This window comes from Pholcus phalangioides, unplaced genomic scaffold, assembly GCF_987345545.1.
Source record: "Pholcus phalangioides strain wild (caught in Gottingen) unplaced genomic scaffold, Ppha-v1.0 ptg000003l_1, whole genome shotgun sequence".
In the NCBI taxonomy this organism is placed as follows: domain Eukaryota; kingdom Metazoa; phylum Arthropoda; class Arachnida; order Araneae; family Pholcidae; genus Pholcus; species Pholcus phalangioides.
In genome coordinates, this window is record NW_028301596.1 from 52,889,357 (window position 1) to 52,913,744 (window position 24,388).

A 24,388-nucleotide genomic window follows, 5' to 3' on the forward strand; every position below is an offset into this window, starting at 1 on the left:
ATATTTATTTATTTATTTATTTTTTCAATGCCGTTAATTAGAACACTCAGATAAATCGTTAAATATATCGTTTTCTATTGAATTATATTTATAAATACGCCAAATTTAATTTTTTTTCGATTCATGGTCATTTTTAAAAAAATTGGACTGTTGACAGTACTGAGATTACGACAGTCAAGTCAAGTCGAGTTGATCTAGAAAACTCGGCTATTGGTTGATTGTCTCAGTTGTTTGTTTACAAACATTAGCTGTAGCACGTGACTGACAGTTAAATATAAATGGATGTATAAAATTCATTAATACGTATTGTATCAATAATAATAATAATAGTTTGTACCAATGAAAATGACATTCAATTTATTCAGCACGTAAAATCAATAAAAGTGTGATATTTCAATGGCTCCTATGAGATGGAAAGATTGTTGTTCATTATATCATAGTTTGTCTCGCGAAAGCTGTATATGCCAATTCGATCCATCTTTATTGACTGAGCTGTATAAGAATTTATTTTCACACAGGGAAGACGAAATAATTACTGGTAAATTTCAATCATTTGTAGCTCTCACTGCATGTGCTCCTATAGAAAGAAATTAGAATTAATGACTTTTATGGGGTATCAGGAGCACATCAGGTTTCAGTTATTGATTCTCTCATTTTAAATGAAATCTTTAGGGGACAAAGTGCAAACACAAAACATCTTTCTATTGACATCCTTTCATATAGTTTTAATTATAAATGCTGTAAACTCGGGAGAACTTACTAGGTTTGCTAGTGCACGAGAACTTCACGTGAAATCTCTCACATTTGTAACTTTTGTCAATGTTGAAGTGCTACCCAACCAAAAATTTCACTTCCCTTTTTTGTTTATTTCATGCTACAGGAGAAAATCTCATGCAGCGAGTTTTCCGAGGGTAATACACTTTGTTTTACAAGGTGGGTGTGACCCAGTAATTAAGGAGACTCACCCTTTTTTTTATAAAATGAATAGCCGACGTTCTGGCACATGAGCATTAGGTAAGAACCTAATAATCATCTAATAACAATAGAACCTAATAAACATCTGTACTTGTTTTTCAAAATTTCCCCACAGGTGTTTGTTTATGCAGTAGCTGTAACATAAGAGTTGTTAGTGCATTGCGTAATGGAGCAGAGAATAAATATGAAATTCTGTTTTGAATTTGTGAAACTTCAATGGGAACCCACGAAATGTTGTGAAATGTATGTACAGAGATGAAGCTGTATCTCACAGGACAGTATTTCAGCTTGTGGATGATACTATAAACACCAAGCTTCATCTTCAGTAATGATTGACTTTTAAAATGTAGCATCATCTGCTATATCGATGAAGTCACAGCATAACTTTATTCACTTTTGTTTATCATTTAGGTGATGAGGGACACATCTCGTGCACACACACACACAAAGTTTGTGTTCACCCAAATCGTCAGTCAGTGGTTTGAACAATTTCATGCAGCAGAAGATGCAATTCTTCTCCCATAATTTGGGTGGACAAATGCTAATCTTGTAACAAAAACTGAAAAACTTTGTCAATGTGCATCGTCCACAATGATGCTCATCTTTGACACCTCCTTTCACAACCTTCACAGAAGTGCTTGGACCATTGAAATACTGTCTTGTGAGATACAGCTTCATCTTAACTACTACTAAACCACACATGGGCCTCATCCATATTCCTCTGTGGAGCTTCTAACAAATTGGTATATGTTGGAATGTACTTGTTAGGAATCTCTGAAATCTGTTTGTGTAATGCTTGTTATGTGTAGTCAGGGTTGGTAAAAAAACCGGTTTTTTTTTAAAAAAAACAGAAAACCAGGTTTTTTTTGTTTAAACCGGTTTTTTGTTTTGAATAGTATTAACATTAAAAACAATGAAATTTCTGAAAAATCATTCAAACTTCTAATAATTAACTAAAATAAAATGTTTATTAATGTAATTAACACTATTCCCATGCTAACTAATCAATAAATATTTATTACATTTTAACAAAAACCAACTTTTGTAATTTAATTATTTTTTGCTTATTTTAATCATATAATATATAAAGATTTTTCTCCAGTTACTTTCAGTATACGTAATTAGGAAGCTATTTTGCAAAAAGTAATAAAAATTAGGTGAATATAATGTATTTAATGAAGCATAAATAATGCAGATTAATTAGCGATGGTTTACGATATACAGGGTGATTATAACTAAGGTTCCGATTTCAAAACACTGTAAAAAAAGAATGATTGTCAGAATGACTTGAAAATTGATACGAATATTCCTGAAAAAATTCAATTTTATTTGATAAAGGGGAAAAAATACTTAAAAATGTAAAATTAATGACATCATCCAACATGTGGGGAATTTGCTCGCAGAATGGAAACGATAGCCAGTCATGGCAGAATGATACCTTAATTATAGCATTTCACGATTTCATAATTCATGGAAACATCACAAAAAACGAAGTAATTGAACAAATAACTACAACTTACTTAAGAAGTATTAAATATGTTGTCCACCGTGTGTTCTGGCTTTGAGGTTGAAAGCACAAAAATTCTTTGTTCAACAACAGAATCGGAGTATGCCACGGTCATGATGTGGATGTGCTTGCAATTCAGCTTTATTAAACCAAATTAATATTCCTGAGGGACTTCTAACAAATAGGGAATGTGCTGGAGATTGCAATTCACCAAAGTTTGCAATCTGACCACTGTTTATAACATTTTGAGCTACACCCACAGCCAGAAGTTGCAAGTGTTAAGGTGCATCCTGTCAAAATGGGTCTTCAGCAGCTGCTTGATAGAAGTTTTATCAACACACTGATGCTGTGGAAGTGCCGAAATGATGTGGTTGCACAAAATAGATTATACTGCTGGCCAAGTACAGCATCATCTACTTGCACATTTTGCACTTTTTCTTTTGCGAAAGAAACTTCCATTGCTTCAGGAGTATCCATGCAAATTTTCAAGTCATTCTGATCAGTACTTATTGTATAGTTTTGGAGAATCAAAACTTAAATTATAATCACCCTGTATATAGCTGATTATTTTTCATAAATCTGTTACTACTATACAGTAGAACCTTGATTAACTGGGCTTAACGTGTGTGAAAGTATAAAAAAAAAACAACTATTGAATATTAAGACTGGGAGATATACAGTAGGAGATGTGCTACTTCTTATGGGAAAGAAAATGTATGTGAGTTAATGTAACAACTAGTACACTAGTCTTTGTCCTTTAAGGACAGCTGGTGTCTTTATTGGATTATAGGACCACCTGCCCCTAGCATGATGGTGTCACTACTATAGCTGTTTCTTTGTGAAGGGAAAAAGAAACCCTGTGAGATAATGCACCACTATATTTAGATGTGTGATGCAATCCTTATTCATGAATTTGCTAAAAATAGAGCATCAGAACGTAGCCAAAGGTTAGAAAATGTTGTAAGAATGAGAAATTTTGGCTTTTATATATAACTTTAAATGACTAAGATACTTCATATAAAAAATATATATATATTCTGGCCACTTTTATGAGACTTTTTGAAAAAAACCACTTATAAAATCTTATGTCATTTAAAGATATACCATCTGAATGTACCCCAAGGATATAAAATGTGGTAAAAATGAAACATTTTGGCTAATAATGAACCAATATGATATTTTTCAAGGAAAAAAAAATGATATTTACGCAACTTTTATTTGATTTTTTGAAAAAAACTTGGTTTTGTTTGGTTTAAACATGGGGTTAAACACAGGGTTGTTTGGTTTAAACCAAACAACCCTGTGTGTAGTGCTGTCATTTACTATAAATTTTTCTAACTATGAGCATTGTGTAATGATTGAATAATTGTACCATTGTAGGCCTGTTCTCTCTGTGGCGAGACATTTTTAATGGGAGCTTTATCTCTGTTCACATTTCATGGGTTTCTGTTGCGGTTTTACCCACTTCGAAACAGAATTTCATAGGGATTCTCTGCTGCTCCATCACACAATGCACTAACAATTCTTTCATTACAGCTACTGCATGAACAAACACTTGCTACGAAATTTTTAAAAACAAACATGGATGTTAGGTAACATAAGGAAAATGCTTGTGTGACAGTGCATCAGGCTGTTCACATTAAAAAAAAAAAACAGTGATTCAGCCTTCTTACCAATTTCACCTTGTATTATTTCTAGAACCCAAACATATCTGCAGGATGTCAGGAAGGGAATAGAGGGTGCCATGGGGCACCTGAACAAATTAGTTTTATTCATGATGGCATTACTTATAGAGAAATTGGAGAAGCGCATTTATAAAAATGTAATAAACTTTTTTTTAACACTTTAAGCAGCAATTAGAAATCACCAATTCCCCCTTCAAAATGCCATATCTCTTCTAACGAAGTTGGCTTTCTTCCAATTTTCAGCCGGTGAAAAATAAGGATATAGGAGAAATTTTTCCATTTAGAAATCAACTTTACAAAATATCTGTTGTTGTCAATGCTAAAATAAGAGGCTTTTATGAAGAAAAGATATCTTGTCGTTGCCACTTAAGGGGTTTAACAAAATTGTACACATAACTTATACAAATATGTTAAATTATGTGTATGTAAAGGCTTGTGTGAAAAAATAAACCCAATGTTAAATCGAATGATTGCAGTAACTGTTTTGATATTGAGCTGAAATGATTAGCACATTTTGATATTGACTTCAGAGAAAAAAAGGACACCCCTCCCAATTGCAAAGGAGAATCCTTTCATAGAGTTGGAAGGTTCTTGTATGTTACACACATCTTGTTGGAAAGTGCGGTTGTCACAATATTTGGGATTATCTTGCATATCTGCCTTCTGATGTGTGTATGCATCAATCTCATTGGTAATCAATCATAGCACAAATGATAACGGCAGCTGTGTACAATGCTTTTATTATGTTCGCTTGGAAGTGGCCTCTAACAATTTATTGTGCGAGTTCTGAGCATGCATTTGTTTATCACCCCACAACATTTGTACTATGAATTTTGAAACTCCCTGTGTATCCTGGGAAAGCACTCTTCAAATTAGGAAGCATTAGAAGGGGGGTCACTTTCTTCCACAAATGCTTAAGAATTACTTTTACATCACAAAAAAATTGTTACCCAGGTTGAAGCAAGAATATTGTTTATTATTAAAAGCATTTATGTTATGAAATAAGTAATGTGTTTTTATTATAGATCTATTTTGTTAGATCATATTTTGATGGCTTTTTAGTATATTTGACATCAAATAATCACTGTTTTTACAAGTTCTGTTAGTTGGAGTGTATTGTAAAAATGCATTGTAAAAATTTTTTTTGACATGACATTGGGAATGTTAATCCAAAGTTCATAACTATAACAGCTAGGCCTACTTATTTCCCTGGAGAAGATCCGCTATTTAAGTAACTTATTCCCATTTTACTACATACTTGCATGATCTATTCTTAGAAATTATAGTGTAGGTTTTCCTTGAATTGTGTGTTGGCTATCTTCCTCCATTGAAGGAAGTGTCAGTACTGGTATACAATAAATTACACGTTTATAATGAGCATGAAAAAAGCCATAAAAAGTAAACATACTCATTCATGCCTTTTTATTCATATAGGCCTACATGTTTTTAATGTAGACTTGAAACATGGAGTGACTGTTTTTTTTTTTCTTCTTATCAGAAGAATGTGAACTACATGAACTCAGGCTGTTGAATGCTGAAATAATAAAACTGATGGCAGAAAGATGCATTTTGTTAACCATTAACAACAACAATATATGCCGAAATGTTGCTATTATCATCAAGCACATTGGAAAGTCTATGGATGAGCTGGTAATGTGTATTTTGTTAGCTTTGAAACTTTCAGATTAAATATACATTTGTCAATTAACCCTAGATAACTGAACTTAAATCAGTACTACTCAGTATAATCTATAGGGTAGTCTATTATATGAATGTTTAGTTATCTAGGGTTAAAAAATATCATTAGTGAATCTTGGATGCTGACTTTAAATCCACTATGCAATATTTGTTTGAAAAGACAGTTCAAATTTATCTGAAACCATATTATACCAGAGAATCGATTCTAAACTGCCTAGGTACCTAAGATTATAATTTATTATTTAGATACAGCAGGTGTTTTGCCTTGTAAAGGAGTTTAATGCAATACACTTTTATGTCTTACTAGAAAAGTAGCAACAGCAGCAAATTTAACGCTTTTGGGAGAAGTGGGTGGTGCAAAATACTGATGCCATTAGATGAACCCAAAAGAACAAAAATTTTAACGTTTTCAAAATGTAAAAAAAAAGATTTTTTTGTGAGTTGTAAAAATAGTTTTATACGGGGACTTATTGCAGTAAAGAATATCATTGTATCGAGAGGAACTGACATAAGATTGAAGGCAACTTCAAACAAGGTTTAAGAAAATATTGTTGTAAAGAGTTATCGTTACATTGAGTATCATTGCAACAAGTTTTCACAGCAGTTTTCAGTTGCATTAATACTTATTTTTCCCATTTTTTTATTTTCAGATGAACTTCTTATGTGTAACTGAAGATAAATATCTTCTTCGAACTTTGCAGAAAGCTATTGCACTGCAGAGTTTCATTTGTTATCAAGTCATGCAAGAGAACATTCCTAAGTTAGTAATCACAGCTGTTGATTCTGTAGATGAGAAAAATTCCAATTTGATTCCTGTGTTTGAGGAAATACTGAAGTACAAGACTGAAAAGCAGCACATTTGCCAACCAAACCTTGAATCCATGTTAGAAATGTTCAAAGAGAAATGCAGGAGGAGGGAAGAAAAAGTACCTATCTATTTAAAAGGTTGGTTCTGATCAATGTTTGAACATGGCAATCAAGAAAAGCTCTTATTCTTATTAAATTCTATCATTTTTTCCATGTAAACTATATTAACTGATTTTTGTAATTATTATTTGGAAAATGATTTACGAATATTCAATTTATATTGTAGCCACAAAAAAAAAGGGTTTTTTTTTGTTGTAACTTTTTGTTCATCACACCTGTCATTTGTTATTCAGTTTTGATATGAATATAAAACTGTTTTTATATTTTCGTTCATGTTCAATAACTGTCATGCAGCAGCAAAATAAAAAAACTGCAGCTCCTTGTCTTATTCATCATACACAATTATATCCCATGGAAGTTACCATGTAATTTGGGCAAATTTAATTTTAATAAAAGAATATTTGAATATTAATATCCTTGGAGTGATGCTCACAATTAAAGTTTATAAACACCTCAGAGAGAAAATTGTGACACATACTTGGATAGTCATTGCCCTAATGCAATTGTGATTTCATTACACTCAGTATTTTGGCCTGCAGTTTTTGTATAATATTTTTGTTTTTTTCAGAGATGAAATATCAGTGTTGCGCTTCTCTCTCGATTCACTGGAACCATGTGATCTGTAGAACGTTTTCTCTTGATACAAACAAAAAAGTCAAGAACTGTATTTCGGTGATAGAAATCTTACACCTTTGGAAAGCTGTGGCTGATGAAATTCTGTCTATGAATTACAAAGAATTTTTTCCAGCGTTTCTGAGCTCATCGCAAATTAGTTTTTTCTTCGAGCATTGGTTTAAAATTGAAAATTTTTCTTTGAAAGTATATGTGGATATAATTTATCAGGTACATTTGTAGAATATTACTTTACAATTCTCTTTCATTGATTTTCGGAAAGATAGAAAAGAACAATTGCTATAAAAATGTGATAATGATGCTAATATTCAGTATAGTTTTGAGAAATAAGAATTAATATTGCATTATTCATTTTTTGTCAGATTTCAATGTTCTTGCGGATGAAAGGAAATGTGTTTTCTCACGAAATTGATAAAGACTTGTTTTCTCGTTTCATTGAAGAAACAGCAACCAAAAAAGTTGAAGAATCCAATTTTTGTACTTCTACAGCTAATATTGAGTATGATTTCCTTTTTTTGTTTAACCAAAAAGTGATGTTATACTTTTTCCATCATAAAAATTTCAATAAGTATAAAAGATGTTCCTTACAACATAAATTTGATTTTTTTTTACGTTAATAAAGAATAAATTGAAATTAGGATTCTATGAGCCCATAAATATTTCTTGAAAAATTCTCAAAAATTGGTGTATATTTTGAGTTTAAATATATATCTAAAATATTCAATCATAGGTGATTTAAAGCACTTCAAGATATAAAAAATAAATGTTATAGAAGTGTAGCTGTATATTCATTTAACTATAGCATGTTATGCATTAGTAATGTGATTCCCAATCAAAATTTTCTTTGAAACAATAGAAATTAGGCATATATAATTAACAAATATGCCTAATTGTTAATATAGATAAATATGTTAGCTATGAACTCAAGTGCTATATGAATTCTAAAAATAATATGTATATTAGTGAAGTCTCGTGTGGGAGTCACTCTGTAACTGTAATTTAAAGAAGAGTCTTGTGACAGTTTTTAAGAAGTAGTCATCATTCATTAATATTTTTAATTTTAGGTCTGTTGGGAGTTTCAAAAATCAGACACATGATATAGGAGTACTCACAAAAATGATAGCATTAATTTTCAGCGTGATGAGCGGTATGTGTTTGGAAACTTTCTTAACTAGTTAAGATAAGCGATCGTTTTTTATCTTTGATACTAGTATATTGTTAATGATACAGGTATGATGTAATTATTGTTCACTGTTCTAAATAATTAGGTTCAGCAAAAAGTACACTGATGTATTTCATTACAATATTTTCAAGATTTGTTAGTTGCCTACATAACATCTATTGAATTTTTTTAATGCAGATAGTGTGGATGTTCCAATGGTTTCATTCGTCTTGGAACACATGGAAAAACAAGTTTTTCCTAAATTGGGCTGCCAGAATAATGTTCCTTTATGTATGAATGTTCCTAAAGTATTCTTAGACAGTGATGACTTACTTCTGAGTATGATGCTATCTTTATTGGATTTGTATTTAAATCTGGGACTTCATAAAAGGTGAGTGCATCCTTTTACATAGTTACATTTATGATATATAGTAGACAAAAATTATGATTAAAAGGGGTATTTTGATGAGCTTGTCTACTTCTTCAAAGATGGTCTGTGTTACACTCATCATGCAATACGTATTAAATGAAATATATCATTTGAAAATATAAATTCTATAGATAAATTTTTTTTTTTTTTAATTATTCATTTTGATTTGGTTATTGTTGTTGCAGAACTGCTGAATGCCGAGACATCGAAATTTCCCTGAACCCACATGTAACGTTCTTGGAGTTTTTGGTTAAAATTGGGAAAGACCACAGCATTCTCCTTGAATTTTTCATGAGCGATGAAACGTGCATCCTCTTTTATATGGTTCGTTACTTGAAACTTGTCTCAGCTGATTGGAATAATTTTTTAGTCGCTCATGAGAAACGCTACAAATATGAATATCTGCTTGATACTGACAGTAAGCTCGATTGCACTCATCAGATGAAAGATTTGGTTGAAAAAAGTGAAGAAAAATCAAGTATCTTGTGCTCTGGAGTGCTTGATGACAATCAGTGCAATATAAAAGAAACAAAGACATTTGAAACATTCCATAAAAAATTAATTGTTTATAGCTCAAGCAGTTCTGAAGATGAAACTTTTGACAGTGACAAAAAATGTAATACCAGCCTAAATTTACTTTTAGAAAAAATGGAGGTCAAAGATACTGTGATTGTATTAAAGGAACTCAGGGTAGCGATTGAAAAACTCAGTGATAAGAACGAATTTCCTTACAATGCAAAGCCTTTGTTGGAGCTTTTGAAAAAGTGTGAGGATATACAAACACATGCCGAAATGCATGGAACGATTTCCTGATATTTGCAAACTGTTAGTGTTCTATGTTGAGTGTTAACTCTATTTGTCTCTGGGAGTGTGATGTTAAATGTCCTAATATGGGTGAAACCTTGATGCAACTGTTGCCACAGGATCAGCTAAAATATTGGAAACAATTTTTCTGATAATTACTTCTTTTTTTAGGATGTTCAAACAATTCAGGCCAGTAAATTAGATCATAAAATTAAAGAAATCAATTGCCTAATCAAAGTTGCATACAGTCAACATTCGTTATAACGATTATTTCATTACAACGACTGATAGGATAAGTCCCATGTGCTTTTCACATAAAGACTATCCCATATGTTTACCTTTCTATATAACAACCACCCAATATAGTGTCTGCTTTTTGGTGGGGGGATTGCTATAATAAGTGTCAACTGTATTAAAAATGGCAAACAATATGCGAATGTTTAAAAATCAGGATTCAACTGCATTCTTTGAGTATGAACTATCAAACTTGTGATAACCAGAGTTTGGAAGTTTAGGCACTAAAAAAATCATTTATAAATATTGTAAAAATTGCTGTCACACTTGTGACAATTTTTTTTTGTGGTCAGTGTTTTGTTCATTGTTGTACTGCACCCACCTTTTTCAAAATAAATTTGATAATTACTTTGGGTAATGCGAAACTCATTTAACTGAGTATACAGTGATCTCACTTTCTTACTTTACTTTACCCAGACTACCCAGTGCAAATTTAAAAAAAGAAATATTTTACAGGTTTTGGAAATTGTGACAGGTTTGGAAAACTTATTGAAAATCAAAAATAATTTTCATAATTTGTTTTGAATGTATATGAGAAAATCTACCTATATTCATTGTCTACAACAAAAAAATACAGATACCAAAAGGAAAAAAAAATCCGTAAAATTTAGTAATTTCTATACAAACTAGTATAACAGTATACAAGTTCTTGAATAAATAATTTGTGACATTGATACCTAACCAAACCACCTTTTCTTTGGGGTTTTGATCGTGGTCACTGAGTAATCTGTGTCCCTTTCTGTTTTCTCTTCAGAACCATCTGACAGCAATCTTGAGTCCAGAGAGTTCTTCATTTCTTCAGACGGCTTTGCAAATTCTGTAAAGTTTCCAAGAATGTTTTCTGATGAATTGTCATTATAGGATTCTGTTGCAGTGAAATTCTCTAAACCATCACATGTATAGTTTTGCAGGAAATCTTTTGGCAGTGGAATTATATAGACGTCTTTTGTCAATGGCAAGGTGTTGTTGATCATTGACAAATCAAAACTCACTATCACAGTTCCCTCGGCTAGTCAAAAATTTAAATAAAACATTAATTTTGTTTTGTTGCAAATCAAGTAGAACTTTATACCTAATACAATGTTTCAAAATAAAAATGAGCATTTTTGTTCAATCTGTTATTGATTTTTGCTTTTTTCCATATTTATATGCGGTTATAATGTGGGCGAATGTTCTGAAATGGGAAATGTTTATATCTTAAGAATCACTCCCAACAGTGACTTCGATTTTCAAGAGAAAACTTGAAAATCACCCCAAAATCTTCTCATATGTCTGACTTTTGTGGTTGATCTAGAATTCTTGTCGAATTCTTTTAAAATTTCTATTTTATATGTTTCATAGACCCTTTTTTGTTTTCTCAATATAAAGAACTGTAGGTTTGGCATAGACCACTAACAAGATATCACAACAAAAGGAAATTCTGCTAAAAACGATAGAAAGAACCAATGCATATTTCTTGCTAGCAGATTTGTATGTTATCAAATGCCTGAACAGATTTTTGAATGCTTTAGGAAGAAATTATCAAGTATAGGAAATAAGATTCAGAGAGACATCTACTGCAGTCTCCTTTGAAGAAATTGAAATTATTTTGCTTAGGGCTCATTGCATTTCCAGAATCCTTGGAGATAAATGACTTGTTTCATTGTCTGTTAACTGCCATTCTAAAATTTACAGCTTTTGTGATGAAAACATCTATGAAAGATGATTTCACTGATATGTTTGTCATTTTGCAAAACAGAATTTTGGACATGAGTCAAAATGAAAATGTTGTGTAATTGAAGTTCTGGGACTTTTGAATCACGTGATATCTCCCTCTTTCTTTGAGGGACATGCAAACCATGTTAACCAATATGGTGACTTCCTGCGCGACTCATGAAATAAAGAAATCTAGATTTAAAGAAACGTAGAAATGAATATATTTTTTTCCTTTTTTTAAGGGACGCTAAGTATTTCGATTTCCTCCCCTGAACATCAAGTTATCCATCTTCCTGTTTCAGCTTTCAAAAATGCTTAATTAAAGCTATGGAACTTCTTCAATGTACTTTTTACAGGCCCATAATTAATTTTAAAACATCCTAATCATATGAATTTATGCAGTTAACTATCAAAACGCAATATACGGAGGCATTAATTTTCATGCTTCAGAAGATGTGAATAAAAAGGTGAAATCAATGTTATCGCATGAATATCCAACTCGGAAGTAGGTCCGGCTAATTACTTCATATTTAATTTCCTGGGCTTCGTATCTCTAAGCAAACTCAATATTTCAAAAATCGAGAATTCTATGGAATTTTTAAAATTATTGATGTGACAGAAAACCCTACCAAATTTCCGCATTTCTACAGTAAAATCGGCAATTTTAACACTGATTTCTATGAGGATCACCCTTTTCCTGAACTTCAAAGCGATGCTGATGATGATTATGACGTCTATTCAAAAAGTCTCATTACTGGGAGGATTGAAAAAGTGGAAACCATTACAAAGGCATAAAGTATTATACATATAGTAACGGGATTAGAGAAGTGACAAACCATTGTAAAGGCATATACACGTCTGAAACGCATTGCCAGGGAACCACGGTAACCAAAGTAAACGTTCGGAAAGTGATTGCTGAGGCCCAAAAACCATTGTTGCCGACAGTTTTTGCCCATTTGGGGCATTTGCCCTGCTCTGGTGAAATTTTAAAGTAGCCTATCATTCAAGTTGGGTCCCATTTGGTATATATGCAAAATTTGGTGTTGATCGATCTAAAATTGTAGATTTGTATAGAGAACATACACACAAACAGACAGAAAATCAATTTTACATACATAGATTCATGATAAACTGAACGAAATATTGTGAAAAATGAAGTTACTTTGCTTCAGATAAGGACAGTTGCAGTGTCTTGGAATCGTGTAGCTGAGCATGCTATTGTTATAATCATGTATTATACCATTACTGATGACCTTCTGGATATTCAATTCTCCATTCTTGCATTGTTGGTCCGCTGTCAAATATATTTTCATTTTATTGTAACAACTTTTGTATCGAAATATAAACAAACTTTGAAATTTTATGAACCAGTTTAAGTTGCAAGAGGAAAATATTACTCATGCAAGTAGACACACAGTCTTTCATTGTTGGGAAGTTATTTTGGTTTCCTCCACAGCCTGTGTAAGAGAGCTCAAAGCAGTTTCCTGATTCGCTATCATAGTAGTATCGTTCTGTAAAATCATTACAACTCCCGACAGCTGGAGGCAAACTACAGATGGCGTCTGAATTTATTTCTAAAGATTAAAAATAAAACACTAGTTTCAGAATGACACATATACAGGGTGTTCAAGAAAATGGAGCCAAATTTCAAAAGGTGGTACAACGTGCAAAAACAATTGTTTTGCATTAATTTTCCAATCATAAATTGATTTGGTGTTTCTGCTTCGCATATTTATCAGATCAAAATATCACATACCTCTAACAGAAATTCTGATGGATGAATTTTCAGTTTTCACAAAATCTAAGTACAGAAAGGACAATAGAAATTCAATTATTATTAAAATTAATAACAACGCAAGCACTGATATTCTTGAAATTCATAAATTTCATTGATGAAACATAAAACCATAACTGAAAATAATAGATATATTTATGTGACGAGTTGGAAAAGTGAGTAATGCTGATTAGTTACAAATTATTAAAATTTAAAGAATTTTTAATGGAGAAAGAGTTATTTTAAAATAATTTTATCAAAAATGTTTCTTAACTAATGTAAAAATATTTTCAAACAGTAAATTTTCTTTCCCCTGCTAAAAAGCCTTTTGTTATTTCTGTAAAAACTATAGTTTTTCACTTTTCAGGACATTTTTAAATTAAAGAAATTCTAGATTTATATCTGCCTATTTCATTTCAGTTCCTTTTGTAACAAAGTAACCGAACATATTGTTTTTTCTGCTAGTGACATAAAATGCTTAATTTCAAAAAATATATTTATTCCAGATATAAGTAATTAAGATTTACAAATTCAGTTTAAAAAATAGAAACCTATGAAAGCTAAAGTAATTCATAAAGATATTGTGATTGAAAAAAAAGAAGTTTTTACGTGAAATCGAGACATCATTCCTTGGAATCAAAGCTGGAAAACCTATATGGAGTAGCAAACAAAAATCAAATTAGTCAAAAAGGTATATTTGAACTTTTTATTTGTCTCTATATGAAATTTATGATTTTTTTTTCATAAATTACCTTCAAGATTTTCCCAGTGAACAGGTGACACAATCAGAGCTAAAATAAACAGTTTAAATGTCAATTTAAAAAAATAAAATAAATTTGGAGATACATACAAGGCATATTATGGAAAATAATATTAAAGAAATTTTTATACCCTATTGTTTAAAATGAATAGTTTCATAATGATTGACTAATTTGTGCTTACTGTTGATATTTTTTTAAATATTGTATAATCAATGATAATACAGTACAACCTTGATAACTTGTCTACCCCGATAACTCGACAATTATTATTCCCATGTTTGGCGCACTACTGAATTCAATGGCGAAACCTCTTTAACCTGACACATGATTACCATATTCCACTTAAGTTGATTATGATTTATTCTACATTAGCAGAACTCATTTTCAGAAATCGCCCATGTCTTAATCAATTCGAAAAAATGTACAAAATTACTCTCCTGTGTTTCGAAAACAATGTTTCATTGTTACTGTGTTGGTTGATTGATATGTGTCACAGATTCTACCTGTACCTTTGGATAGCATAACTTTCTATTACTCATCTGTTTGGAACCTGAAAACTCAATTTGTGGACTACAGAAACTACAGATGTAAATGATTTCTAAAATTTTTGAGCAAGAGATAGTTGGAAAAGCTATATTGAAATGTTTTGAGTGAGATGAAGAAAATTTTGCTTATTTTGGATAATTGCACTACTACTACTTAACCGAACATGCACCTCATACACATTCTTCTGAGGAATTTCTAATGAATCAGTACATGTCGGAATGTATTGTGTGCGTGTATGTATATGCATGGCCCTAACTTATTTATATTGTTAGAGATGTGCTGGTAGCGCTGCCATCTAGGTTTCTTATTTTGAAGTAAATATAGTAAATATGCTTGAATTTTCATGTTATGTAAGTATCATGTTGAAGAATTGGCTGCTCTCTGTAGAGAGACTTTGTCAAATTGGAGACCGGCTCGCATTCACACCTTGAAGTTGGAAAACCACCAAAAACCAACTGCAGCCGACTAGCACTGTGTAAACAGAGTTGGAACCTAGATCCTCGCGATGAGAGTTCAGTGCAATGCCCACACGACTGCACAGTGGCTGGATAATTGCATTGCTCATTCACAAATAACAAATCTTCCGGCAATCAAAATAGCTTCTTCCACCAAATTCGGAATTATTCAGAATACAAAAACTTTTCGTAGAAAATTACAGATCAAAATATTTTATGAATTTGTAGATGATGGAATATAGAATTGTTCAACAATATACCATACAAAAACGACTTAAAATTTTTTAAAGGTTAAATTAAGTAAAACCCTCACTAACTTCACAGCTGCTTAAGCCCTTGGGGTTTCGAGGTTCCACTGTATAAATGACTAGATATAATACTCGCCACTGCCTGGGTTTTCTCCATGTACTAGGAGCATTAAAGGCGTTACAAATCACCACAGAGAATTAAACATGCCTGAAGCACATTGTTGTATAGTTATTTTAAAATATAAAAAACTTAACTTTTTATACAGTCGCCGTGTGCTTCAAAACCCAATTAGAAAGTTGTTGCCCTGTCTCTCCTGATTTTAACAAAAAAAAAATTCTATGTTTCTAGGTGTAATATTAACATAAATATTCAAATTAAAAAAATGGAAGAAACTTAGGGAAAAAACAGTGTTAAATGAGGGCAAAACGGTTTACCCCATCTAAACTCTTTTTTTCCCAACTTTCCTCAGTTTTTCAAATTCGACTTTCTCAGTGAAAAATTGCACTTGAAAACATGTAATTTTTTAGTTGGCATCAGGAGAGAGGGCTTTCTAATTGGGTTTTGGGGTACATGAAGACTGTATAAAGAGTTAATTTTTTTCTATACAACCTCTTGAAACATGAATGGAGTAATGAGTACCACACATTATTTGGAAACTTTTTCCAATTGGTAGTATACTTCTAGGATCAACGGTTTGCCAGTAAAATGTCATACTTCCTGTTTGCTATGCACCCTGTATATAGATTATTAATAGACAAAAAAGGCAACATAATTTGACCCAAAATAAAATTAGAGAACCACAACTAGACACCATTTCGAAAACTGTATGAAGTTCTTTCTTCAGTAGGTGAGGAAAAATAAAATAAAAAGAACGCAAATAGGCAATTACTCCATATAGCACAGGAGTTGCTCACTGTTCATGAAGAAAAGTTTGTTTTTTTTTTTGGAGTAATTGCCTTTTTGCGTTCTTTTGATTTTTTTTTTCCTCAACAACTGAAGAAGGAACTTCATACAGTTCCGAAACGCGTCCAATAGTGGTTCTCTAATTTTATTTTGGGTCAAATTAAGTTGGCTTTATTTTAGTATAGATTATGAAGTTACCTTCATTTTGTGAACAGATGATTTGCTGGAACTTAGTGGAATCTAATGTCTCACATATGGGACAATCACTTGGTACGATTTCCTCTGGACATTCTGATAGCCCCTCAAAATCATTTGCAAACTTCAGGTGTTCATATCTGGCCGGATGTGCAAGGATCTCCTCTGGCATTTCACTTGAGCGTGCTGAATATATGGAATCTGGTGCTTTTTTATAACACAAGGGCAATGTCAGATTGCCCTCTGGCAAGGGATATAGTTCCATTGCGTAGTTTAATTGAAAATGGGTCGTGCTGACAGCTAACGGATCATTTATTATTAGAATAGCAAACCCAGAACCTAAACATAAAGTCAAAAATATCATTTTAGAATACTCATCAGAAAAAGAAATTGAATTTTTATTACATAAAAAAAATGAGTTATTGAAACAGGCGAAAGAAACATTTTGGTATGTACTTATATATCATCTATAGTACATATTCATTTAATGGAAATTTATGTTTTGCAATCAGTAGATGAATCATAATTTTTAATTTTTAATTTATTTTACTAATTTAAAAATGGCAGTCAACCCTTGATATCTCATGAGAATATTAAAAAAAGAGATAAAGAGGTGTCAAAATTTGATAGTAAAGATTGATAACTACTTGTATTTTAGAGTAATGGGACACACACAAAAGTTAATCTGAGAAAGATGATTATGTCACTCTTCCCTATTTCTACAAAGCATTAATAACTGAATAAGATGCAAAGATGAATTTTTCAAAGAAAAATCATCTTTTCAAGAAAAGTATATAAGTGGTCTAGTGCATTCGGCTGGATTATGATTGGACAGTGTATTTTGATTCACTGCAGAGGGCTGTGAAATTTTCCTTCAAAAAATGCATCTTTACTTTGTATTTAGCTACCTATGCTTTCTAGAAGATAATCTGTAAAAAAAATTATTTTTCATTGATGGATTTTTTTAATATTGTTAGTATATGACATTAACTGTTTATCATTTGACATAATATTTTCTACAACTTAAAATTCTAAATTTTGCTACCTTACAGGAAATCATATACAACGTTTCCTTCTGTTCGCATTCTATACACATGACACAACTCACTGCTAACAGATAAAAAAAATCCCCATAAAATTAGAAAACTATAATTTAAAATTATGTCAGAATGCAGAGTCTACTTATGAACAAATCAACAATGGGACAAAACTCACTAGTCATCAATGGGCAATCACACGATTTTGGCAAAGCAGTTATTGCTAGCATTGCAATTTTCTTAGGAGACTTGTCAGCCGTTGTCTCATAAAGAACGTGAACCAGACTGTTTGTACATGGTATTTTTTTATCTAAAACAGAACAAGCAAGTTTAGAAAAAATAAAAATAAAGTTATGTACATATAAGAAACACATATCTTTATATTGGTGATCAAACCATGTAATAAACTCAAAGAAATTAGTTGTGTCAATAAGAATAAGCGAAAAAAATTTACTGAAAATATATGCAGCAGTGTTATCGAGCTATGAGTACTTCTGAGTTGTAAGATAAGTATAATTGCTAAAAAATGATAACCCAAATAGCAAAGAGCATGTAACATATGAAGAAAAGCTTGGGTGTTTCTTTACCAACTCTAAGCAAAAGAGAGTTACCAGCTTCTACTGTGTGGTGAACAATATGAATATGGAAATCTCTGCTACACAGATTTTTTTCAGGCTTGGCAAACAAATGAAACTAACAATGAAATAAGTTTAGCTCAGCGTTTGGCGAGACTGTCTTTTTTTAATAGTGCTTTTTAATATTTTGTAAAGTTTATATTTGAATTTTGAGTGATGAACTGAACAGTATACAATAGAAACCAAAAGAAAATTATGTTTTAGCTAAAAAATGTGATTTTGGAACAAGTCATCTTAGCTAAGGTCATCTTATGCTACTTTCATCATGCATAGAATACACTATCCTGTACCCCCATGTTAATTGATCTTTATACATCATATATATAAAACAATAAAACCAGTCTTCAACAGAATTATAAGGGACCAAGATTTTTTTCCCCCATTGAACACAAGTTTCCGCTTTATAAAAGTTCAATTGACATTATATGTAAAATTATGTAACAATCTCGTATGTAAATGAAATAGGACAAAAGTAGATTAATTGAAAATAAAGTAAACAATTTAAAAATAGAATAAAGTGACATGCATTATTTGCTCTATAATTGCTAAATATTCTGATTTTCACAGCATTTCTTGCCCCTACGCTGTTCATCTGAATTGACAACATTTACGTTCACTTGAGTTTCTCTAAAATTTTCAATGAGAGTTTCAATATCTGTCTCTTCAGATTCAGTTTGCACATTATCATCTATATTTATGTTATCCTTAGCACCAGAGCCAAAACTAGGATTTTTGTGAGGCAAGGACATGATTTTGCTGCCTCAACCTTTGTAAAATTAGATTTTATAACGGTTTGTCCCAGACTAAAATTTGCCACCCCCCTAAATTTTGCCATCCAGGCAATCATCCCCTTCACCTCCCTCTAATTCCAGCACTGCGATCACAGAAAGCAGCTTGCATACAATTTTGTAAGTCTTCAATATCATTTGGAAATCCAATCCTTACACTAATTTCTTCCGTAGAAAAGCCTGCTTTTCCAAAATTTTTTTTACAGTTTCAGAAAGTAACTGTGCTTCACTACATATGGCTTTTTAAAACTACAGCATCAAGTATGAAAATGGTTTTTTGCTAATCTAAGGATGGGTGAAATAAAACTCATATTGGCAAGCAAGGATTTTGCATAAAAAAATTTGATAGAGTACTTTAACATTTTGTATGATCCTTTGATCTATTAGTCACAAAACGGTGAAAGTGTTGGTGCAAAATTTTCAGTCAAGAGGGCACAATTTTCCTTTCCATTTTTGCGTTAGTCAGGTTCCATTTAATTCAGGTTCTTTTAATGTGTATTATGATTTTGGCATTTAAATCACGAGACCAAGATTTTTTCCTTTGAAGACAGGTTTCACTGTAGTATTATAGGAACATGGTATAGATCATGTAATATAAATTTTATTATTACTTTTTTGTTTTCATTTTCACAGTTTTTACCTTACATAAATATAATTTGGGGAACACTGGGTTTTTGAGAAATTCTGAGTAACATTTAGAAAACAGTTTGAGTTGTAAGTCAAGTTGGTACTACATTAAGAACATAATGAATGCAAGACTGTAGCTTCTTTATCAGAAATAAAAAATTTCACACACTTTATTATAATTATATGATGAATAAACAGGATTAGATTAATCATTTTTGTTGCAGTTTTTGTTCAGAAAATTGGTTGCCCCAAAATGTTGATAATAAATGCAAAAAAAAAAAAAAAAAAAAAAAGATTTTACCTGATATCTTGACTCCAGAGAGGCCAATGACATAAACTGAGAAAATAAAACATGTTTATTTATATTTAAATGTATACATTAAGACAAAAAAGTGTATGATGGAGATTGAGTAAAAAGATAAAATTTTACTATTAAAATGATCCAGGACAATAAAGACCAACTTGCCATTTTAATGTTGTAAGCTCGGTTTACCACAAAATCTCGATATAACGCTATTTTGTAGACCAAAGAACAATTGAATAATTGAGGAATTATTGTTACATGAGATAGGCAGCATCACCATTATCACACCACCAAATTTACACATTTACGCTGTTTGCCAGTTTTGCTGAGATACATGTACATGTGTCATAGTGGTCCATAAGAAGTTTTTTCATTTTCAGAAGAGGTAGCTGTGTTGGTGTTATGTATGTGGTTATATTATTGTCAGACAGATGGCGCACATGTCATTGTATCGTATTACGGCTATTGGACGTTTAGTCAGTTTGCACCGCGTTGTTGCTACGATAGCATCTTTGTAATCGTGTGTCCGTTATCATCATGTATTTACGTATGTCTGTAATCGAATTATCGTAATTAACTGTACCATTAAACAAAATAGAAAACACTGGTGACTGAGTATTAAAAAAAAAGAACCAGAACCGTATCTGTTTAGGAGATGACTATGCGAACTCAACCAGTTGGCACCGCACCGTTCCAGTTTCATTTTGAACAGTTCGATGAATCTGTTGAAGATTGGAATAGCTATGAGGAGTGATTGGAATCATATTTCGCCGTTCACAATGTACCCGAAGAGAAGAAAGCATCGGCTTTGCTAAGCGCCATCGGGCCATGCACCTACAGAATCCTAAAGAACCTGGCAACTCCGGATCTCCCGTCTACGAAGTCCTACCATGAGATCGCCACCCTGTTATGAGGACATCTGAATCCGACTCCGAATGAGATGACAGAACGCTACAACTTTTACAAGAGGAATCAACTTCAAGGTGAGTCAATAGCGGATTACATGATCGAATTACAGAAACTTTTGTGGAATTGTAACTTTGGACAGAATCTATCTGTGATGTTATGTGATAGGTTCGTTATGGGTTTGAGTTCCGAAAATGTGTCCAAAAGAAACTTCTGATTGTCGAAAATTTGACTCACGATACTGCAAAATCTACAGCTCTCAGTTTAGAAACTGAGTCAAAGGATGTCCAAGAAATGCATAATCAACTGTCGCAGCTCAGCGTGAAGAAAATCAGCGAAGTGTCTCGAATGGCACTATGGGAAAACGATACCACAGCAACGTGAACTCGGAATCGAAACATAAAGTGAAACCAGTGGGACAAAATCATGCTTGTTATCGTTTTTCAAGCACTTTTCACATGGCTCATCAGTGTAAATTCAAGGACAGCATATGTAGATTTTGTAAAAAGAAAGGACACCTACAGAAAGGGTGTAGATCGAAAACTAATGTGAATCAGCTGAATCCAGAATCTGACGTGTTTCCTGTCAATAATCTACAGGCTAATAGAAACAAGAAGTTGATGCTTGATGTATACCTTGAGGGAAAGAAACTTTCCATGGAGTTGGATAACGGTGTCGCAGTATCATGCATGAATGTACAGGAATTCAAGAAAATATGTCCAAGTGTAAAAATTCTGAAAACGAGCCTGGTTCTAAAGAACTTTGATCAATCGTTGGTGCATCCAGTGGGTCAAGCTACCGTGCAAGTATGTTATGAAAAGCAAACTACTACTCAGAACCTGTACTTGGTGAATCAACCAGTAACTGCAATTTTCGGAAGGGAATGGCTACAAACCCTGAAAATCAACTGGCCTGAGATGAAACATCTCACCCAAGAAGGTTCGAGATCTTCAAAGCTTGAGACCTTGCTCAAAAATATTCTGAAATTTTCACCCCGGGTCTTAGTTGGTTGGAGAAATTACAGTGTCACATCAAATTGAAAGCAGGAACCAAGCTGAAATTCATGGAAGCGAGACCAATGCCTTTCTCACTGAAAGAACGTATAGAGAAAGAGCTGGACAGATTAGTCTCTGAAGACGTACTTGAACCTGTGAACCATATAGTCCCCAAAGCAGAATGTTCAGCAGTGTTCTGCGACGAGCCCTCAGCTGACTGGAAATATTCTGCGGTAAAAATCCCTGTACATGTAATAATGTTTTTTTGCGCTTTTTCTTAAAATTCTTCCAAATTGTTCTGCAGTAGCGCTAATTGTTCTGCGACGTACGTCGCAAATTTTGGCATATTCTGCTTTGGGGCATATAGTGAGTGGGCAACCCCCATCGTTCCAGTGGTGAAACGTGATCGAAACATTCGCATATGTGGCGATTACAAAGCTACCCTGAATCCGGTCCTAAAGGTTGATCAACATCCGTTGCCGAAAATAGATGACATCTTTGCGGAGCTTGTGGGAGGAAAAGCATTTCCGAAGATTGATCTCGTCGAAGCTTACCTACAGATGACAGTGCAACCAAGAAATAGACACCTACTGACTATCAATACACACAGAGGGTAATTCCAATACAAGAGGATGAACTACGGGATAGCGTCAGCACCTGCTATTTGGCAGAGGAGTATCGAACAAGTTCTGGCTGGAATCCCTGGCATTCATGTGTATTTGGACAATATCAAAGTTGCCGGAGACTCTGATGATGAACACTTTGAAAGATTGAATGCTGTGTTCGAGCGCCTGAAACAATATGGTTTGAAGGTGAACAAAAAGAAAAGTGAGTTTTTCAGGGAATCAATTTATTATTGTAGATATAAAATCAATAAGAATGGTCTATGGAAAACCTCAGAAAAAGTGAATGCCGTATTAAATGCACCAGTACCTAAGAATGTGTCCGAACTGAGAAGTTTCCTGGGATTAGTTCAGTATTATGGGAAATTTTGTCCAAATTTGTCGACAATGATTGCACCTTTGAATAATTTGTTACGTAAGGATAGTGAATATATATGGAATCAAAAATGTCAAAATGCATATGCGCTCTTAAAACGAGAGATAGCTTCTGATCGAATTTTAGCTCATTATGACCCTAAATTGCCTCTCGTGTTACAGACTGATGCTTCATCAGTTGGCATTGGCGCCGTACTCAGTCATTACATGCCGGATGGTTCAGAAAGACCCATAAAGTTTGCATCATGTGCACTTTCAAGGACTGAAATGAACTATTCTCAGATTGACGGAGAAGCCTTGAGTATAGTGTGGGGTGTAAAAAAATTCTACCATTATTTGTTTGGGAAACATTTCTTTCTAATAACGGACCATCAGCCCTTAGTGTCAATATTCTCTCCACACAAAAGTTTACCTGTACTCTCGGCTACACGAATGTTGCATTACGCTATGTTTTTACAAGCATTTAATTATACGATTCAGTATCGAAACACCAAGGATCATGGGAACGCTGATACCTTTTCTCGACTACCTGTAGAGTCTCAAGAGGACAGTTATAATGAAGTTGGCTGTTTTAATGTAATGCAGATTGAAACTGTGTGAGCCTCTGACTGCTCAAGAAATTTCCAGGACTACCCAACATGACAAATCGCTTTCTGAACTGTATCACTGCTTGCTAAAAGAGACTGAACTACCCGCACCTTGGAAGGGAAAAGAGATTGAATTTTCGTTGCAACATGGATGTATTTTACTTGGAAATAGGGTCATCATTCCACAAAAATTTAGGCATAGGTAATGCCTAACCTTGATAAAGATATGAAGGTTTTTGTATCCAATTGTGAATCTTGTCAGAAAACAAGAAAAGAACCACCAAAAGTTTTGCGACATCCCTGGGAATGGCCAAATGGTCCTTGGCAACGAATACATATCAATTATGCAGGTCCATATTTTGGAAAAATGTTTCTTGTAGTTTGTAATGCATATTCCAAGTGGACTGAAATCATTATAACACGAAACATAACTGCTAGTACCACTATATCACAACTTTGGAAATTGTTTGCTCAGTTTGGTTTGCCTCAAACTTTGATTTCCGATAATGGAACAAATTGCACGAGCATGGAGTTTCAGGAATTTCTCAAGTCAAATGGTATCAAACATGTAGTATCGGCTCCATACCATCCTGCGGCGAATGGTCAGGCTTAAAGAATGGTTCAGTCATTCAAGTATTCGATAAAATCTACCTTTCTTACGGAATCGGATCTACATAAGAGATTGCAACAATTCTTACTGATGTATAGAACCGCACTCATTAACTGGCAAAAAGCCGAGTATGTTGTTTTTGAAAAGAGAGATTCGTACCAGATTGGACTTGATGCATCCTGATGTGAGAGGGAGTGTGCAGAGAAAA

At 32.9% G+C, this 24,388-nt stretch overlaps 2 protein-coding genes across 4 annotated transcripts in view; one reads left to right on the forward strand and one right to left on the reverse strand.

Annotated features, from left to right (window-relative positions):
- Positions 1-220: 220 nt before the first annotated feature.
- Positions 221-10,677, forward strand: lin (protein lines homolog). The gene is made up of 8 exons (XM_089250278.1): positions 221-538; positions 5,666-5,817; positions 6,516-6,810; positions 7,361-7,635; positions 7,788-7,924; positions 8,490-8,572; positions 8,786-8,978; positions 9,203-10,677. The coding sequence occupies exons 1-8, from the start codon at positions 397-399 to the stop codon at positions 9,828-9,830; spliced, it is 1,905 nt and encodes a 634-aa protein (XP_089106404.1). The 5' UTR covers positions 221-396; the 3' UTR covers positions 9,831-10,677.
- A 25-nt stretch (positions 10,678-10,702) lies between these two features.
- The window catches only part of LOC149088804 (uncharacterized), an 89,706-nt gene continuing 76,020 nt past the window's right edge, over positions 10,703-24,388 (reverse strand). For all 3 annotated transcript variants that reach the window (XM_089250276.1, XM_089250274.1, XM_089250277.1), the window contains 9 exons: positions 20,082-20,117; positions 17,909-18,040; positions 16,697-17,032; positions 14,337-14,375; positions 14,194-14,235; positions 13,567-13,611; positions 13,208-13,384; positions 12,973-13,104; positions 10,703-11,124 (listed from right to left, as the gene is read on the reverse strand). In XM_089250276.1, coding sequence (XP_089106402.1) covers positions 10,793-11,124; positions 12,973-13,104; positions 13,208-13,384; positions 13,567-13,611; positions 14,194-14,235; positions 14,337-14,375; positions 16,697-17,032; positions 17,909-18,040; positions 20,082-20,117 — 1,271 coding nt within the window. In that variant the 3' untranslated portion in view covers positions 10,703-10,792. The remainder of the gene's footprint in view (positions 11,125-12,972; positions 13,105-13,207; positions 13,385-13,566; positions 13,612-14,193; positions 14,236-14,336; positions 14,376-16,696; positions 17,033-17,908; positions 18,041-20,081; positions 20,118-24,388) is intronic.

Coding starts and splice junctions, on each gene's coding strand:
- lin (XM_089250278.1), top strand. CDS start 397: ATGGCTCCTATGAGATGGAAAGATTGTTGTTCATTATATCATAGTTTG. Junction 7,925..8,489: donor ACTTCTACAGCTAATATTGA/GTATGATTTCCT, acceptor TTTTAATTTTAG/GTCTGTTGGGAGTTTCAAAA. Junction 8,573..8,785: donor AATTTTCAGCGTGATGAGCG/GTATGTGTTTGG, acceptor TTTTTAATGCAG/ATAGTGTGGATGTTCCAATG.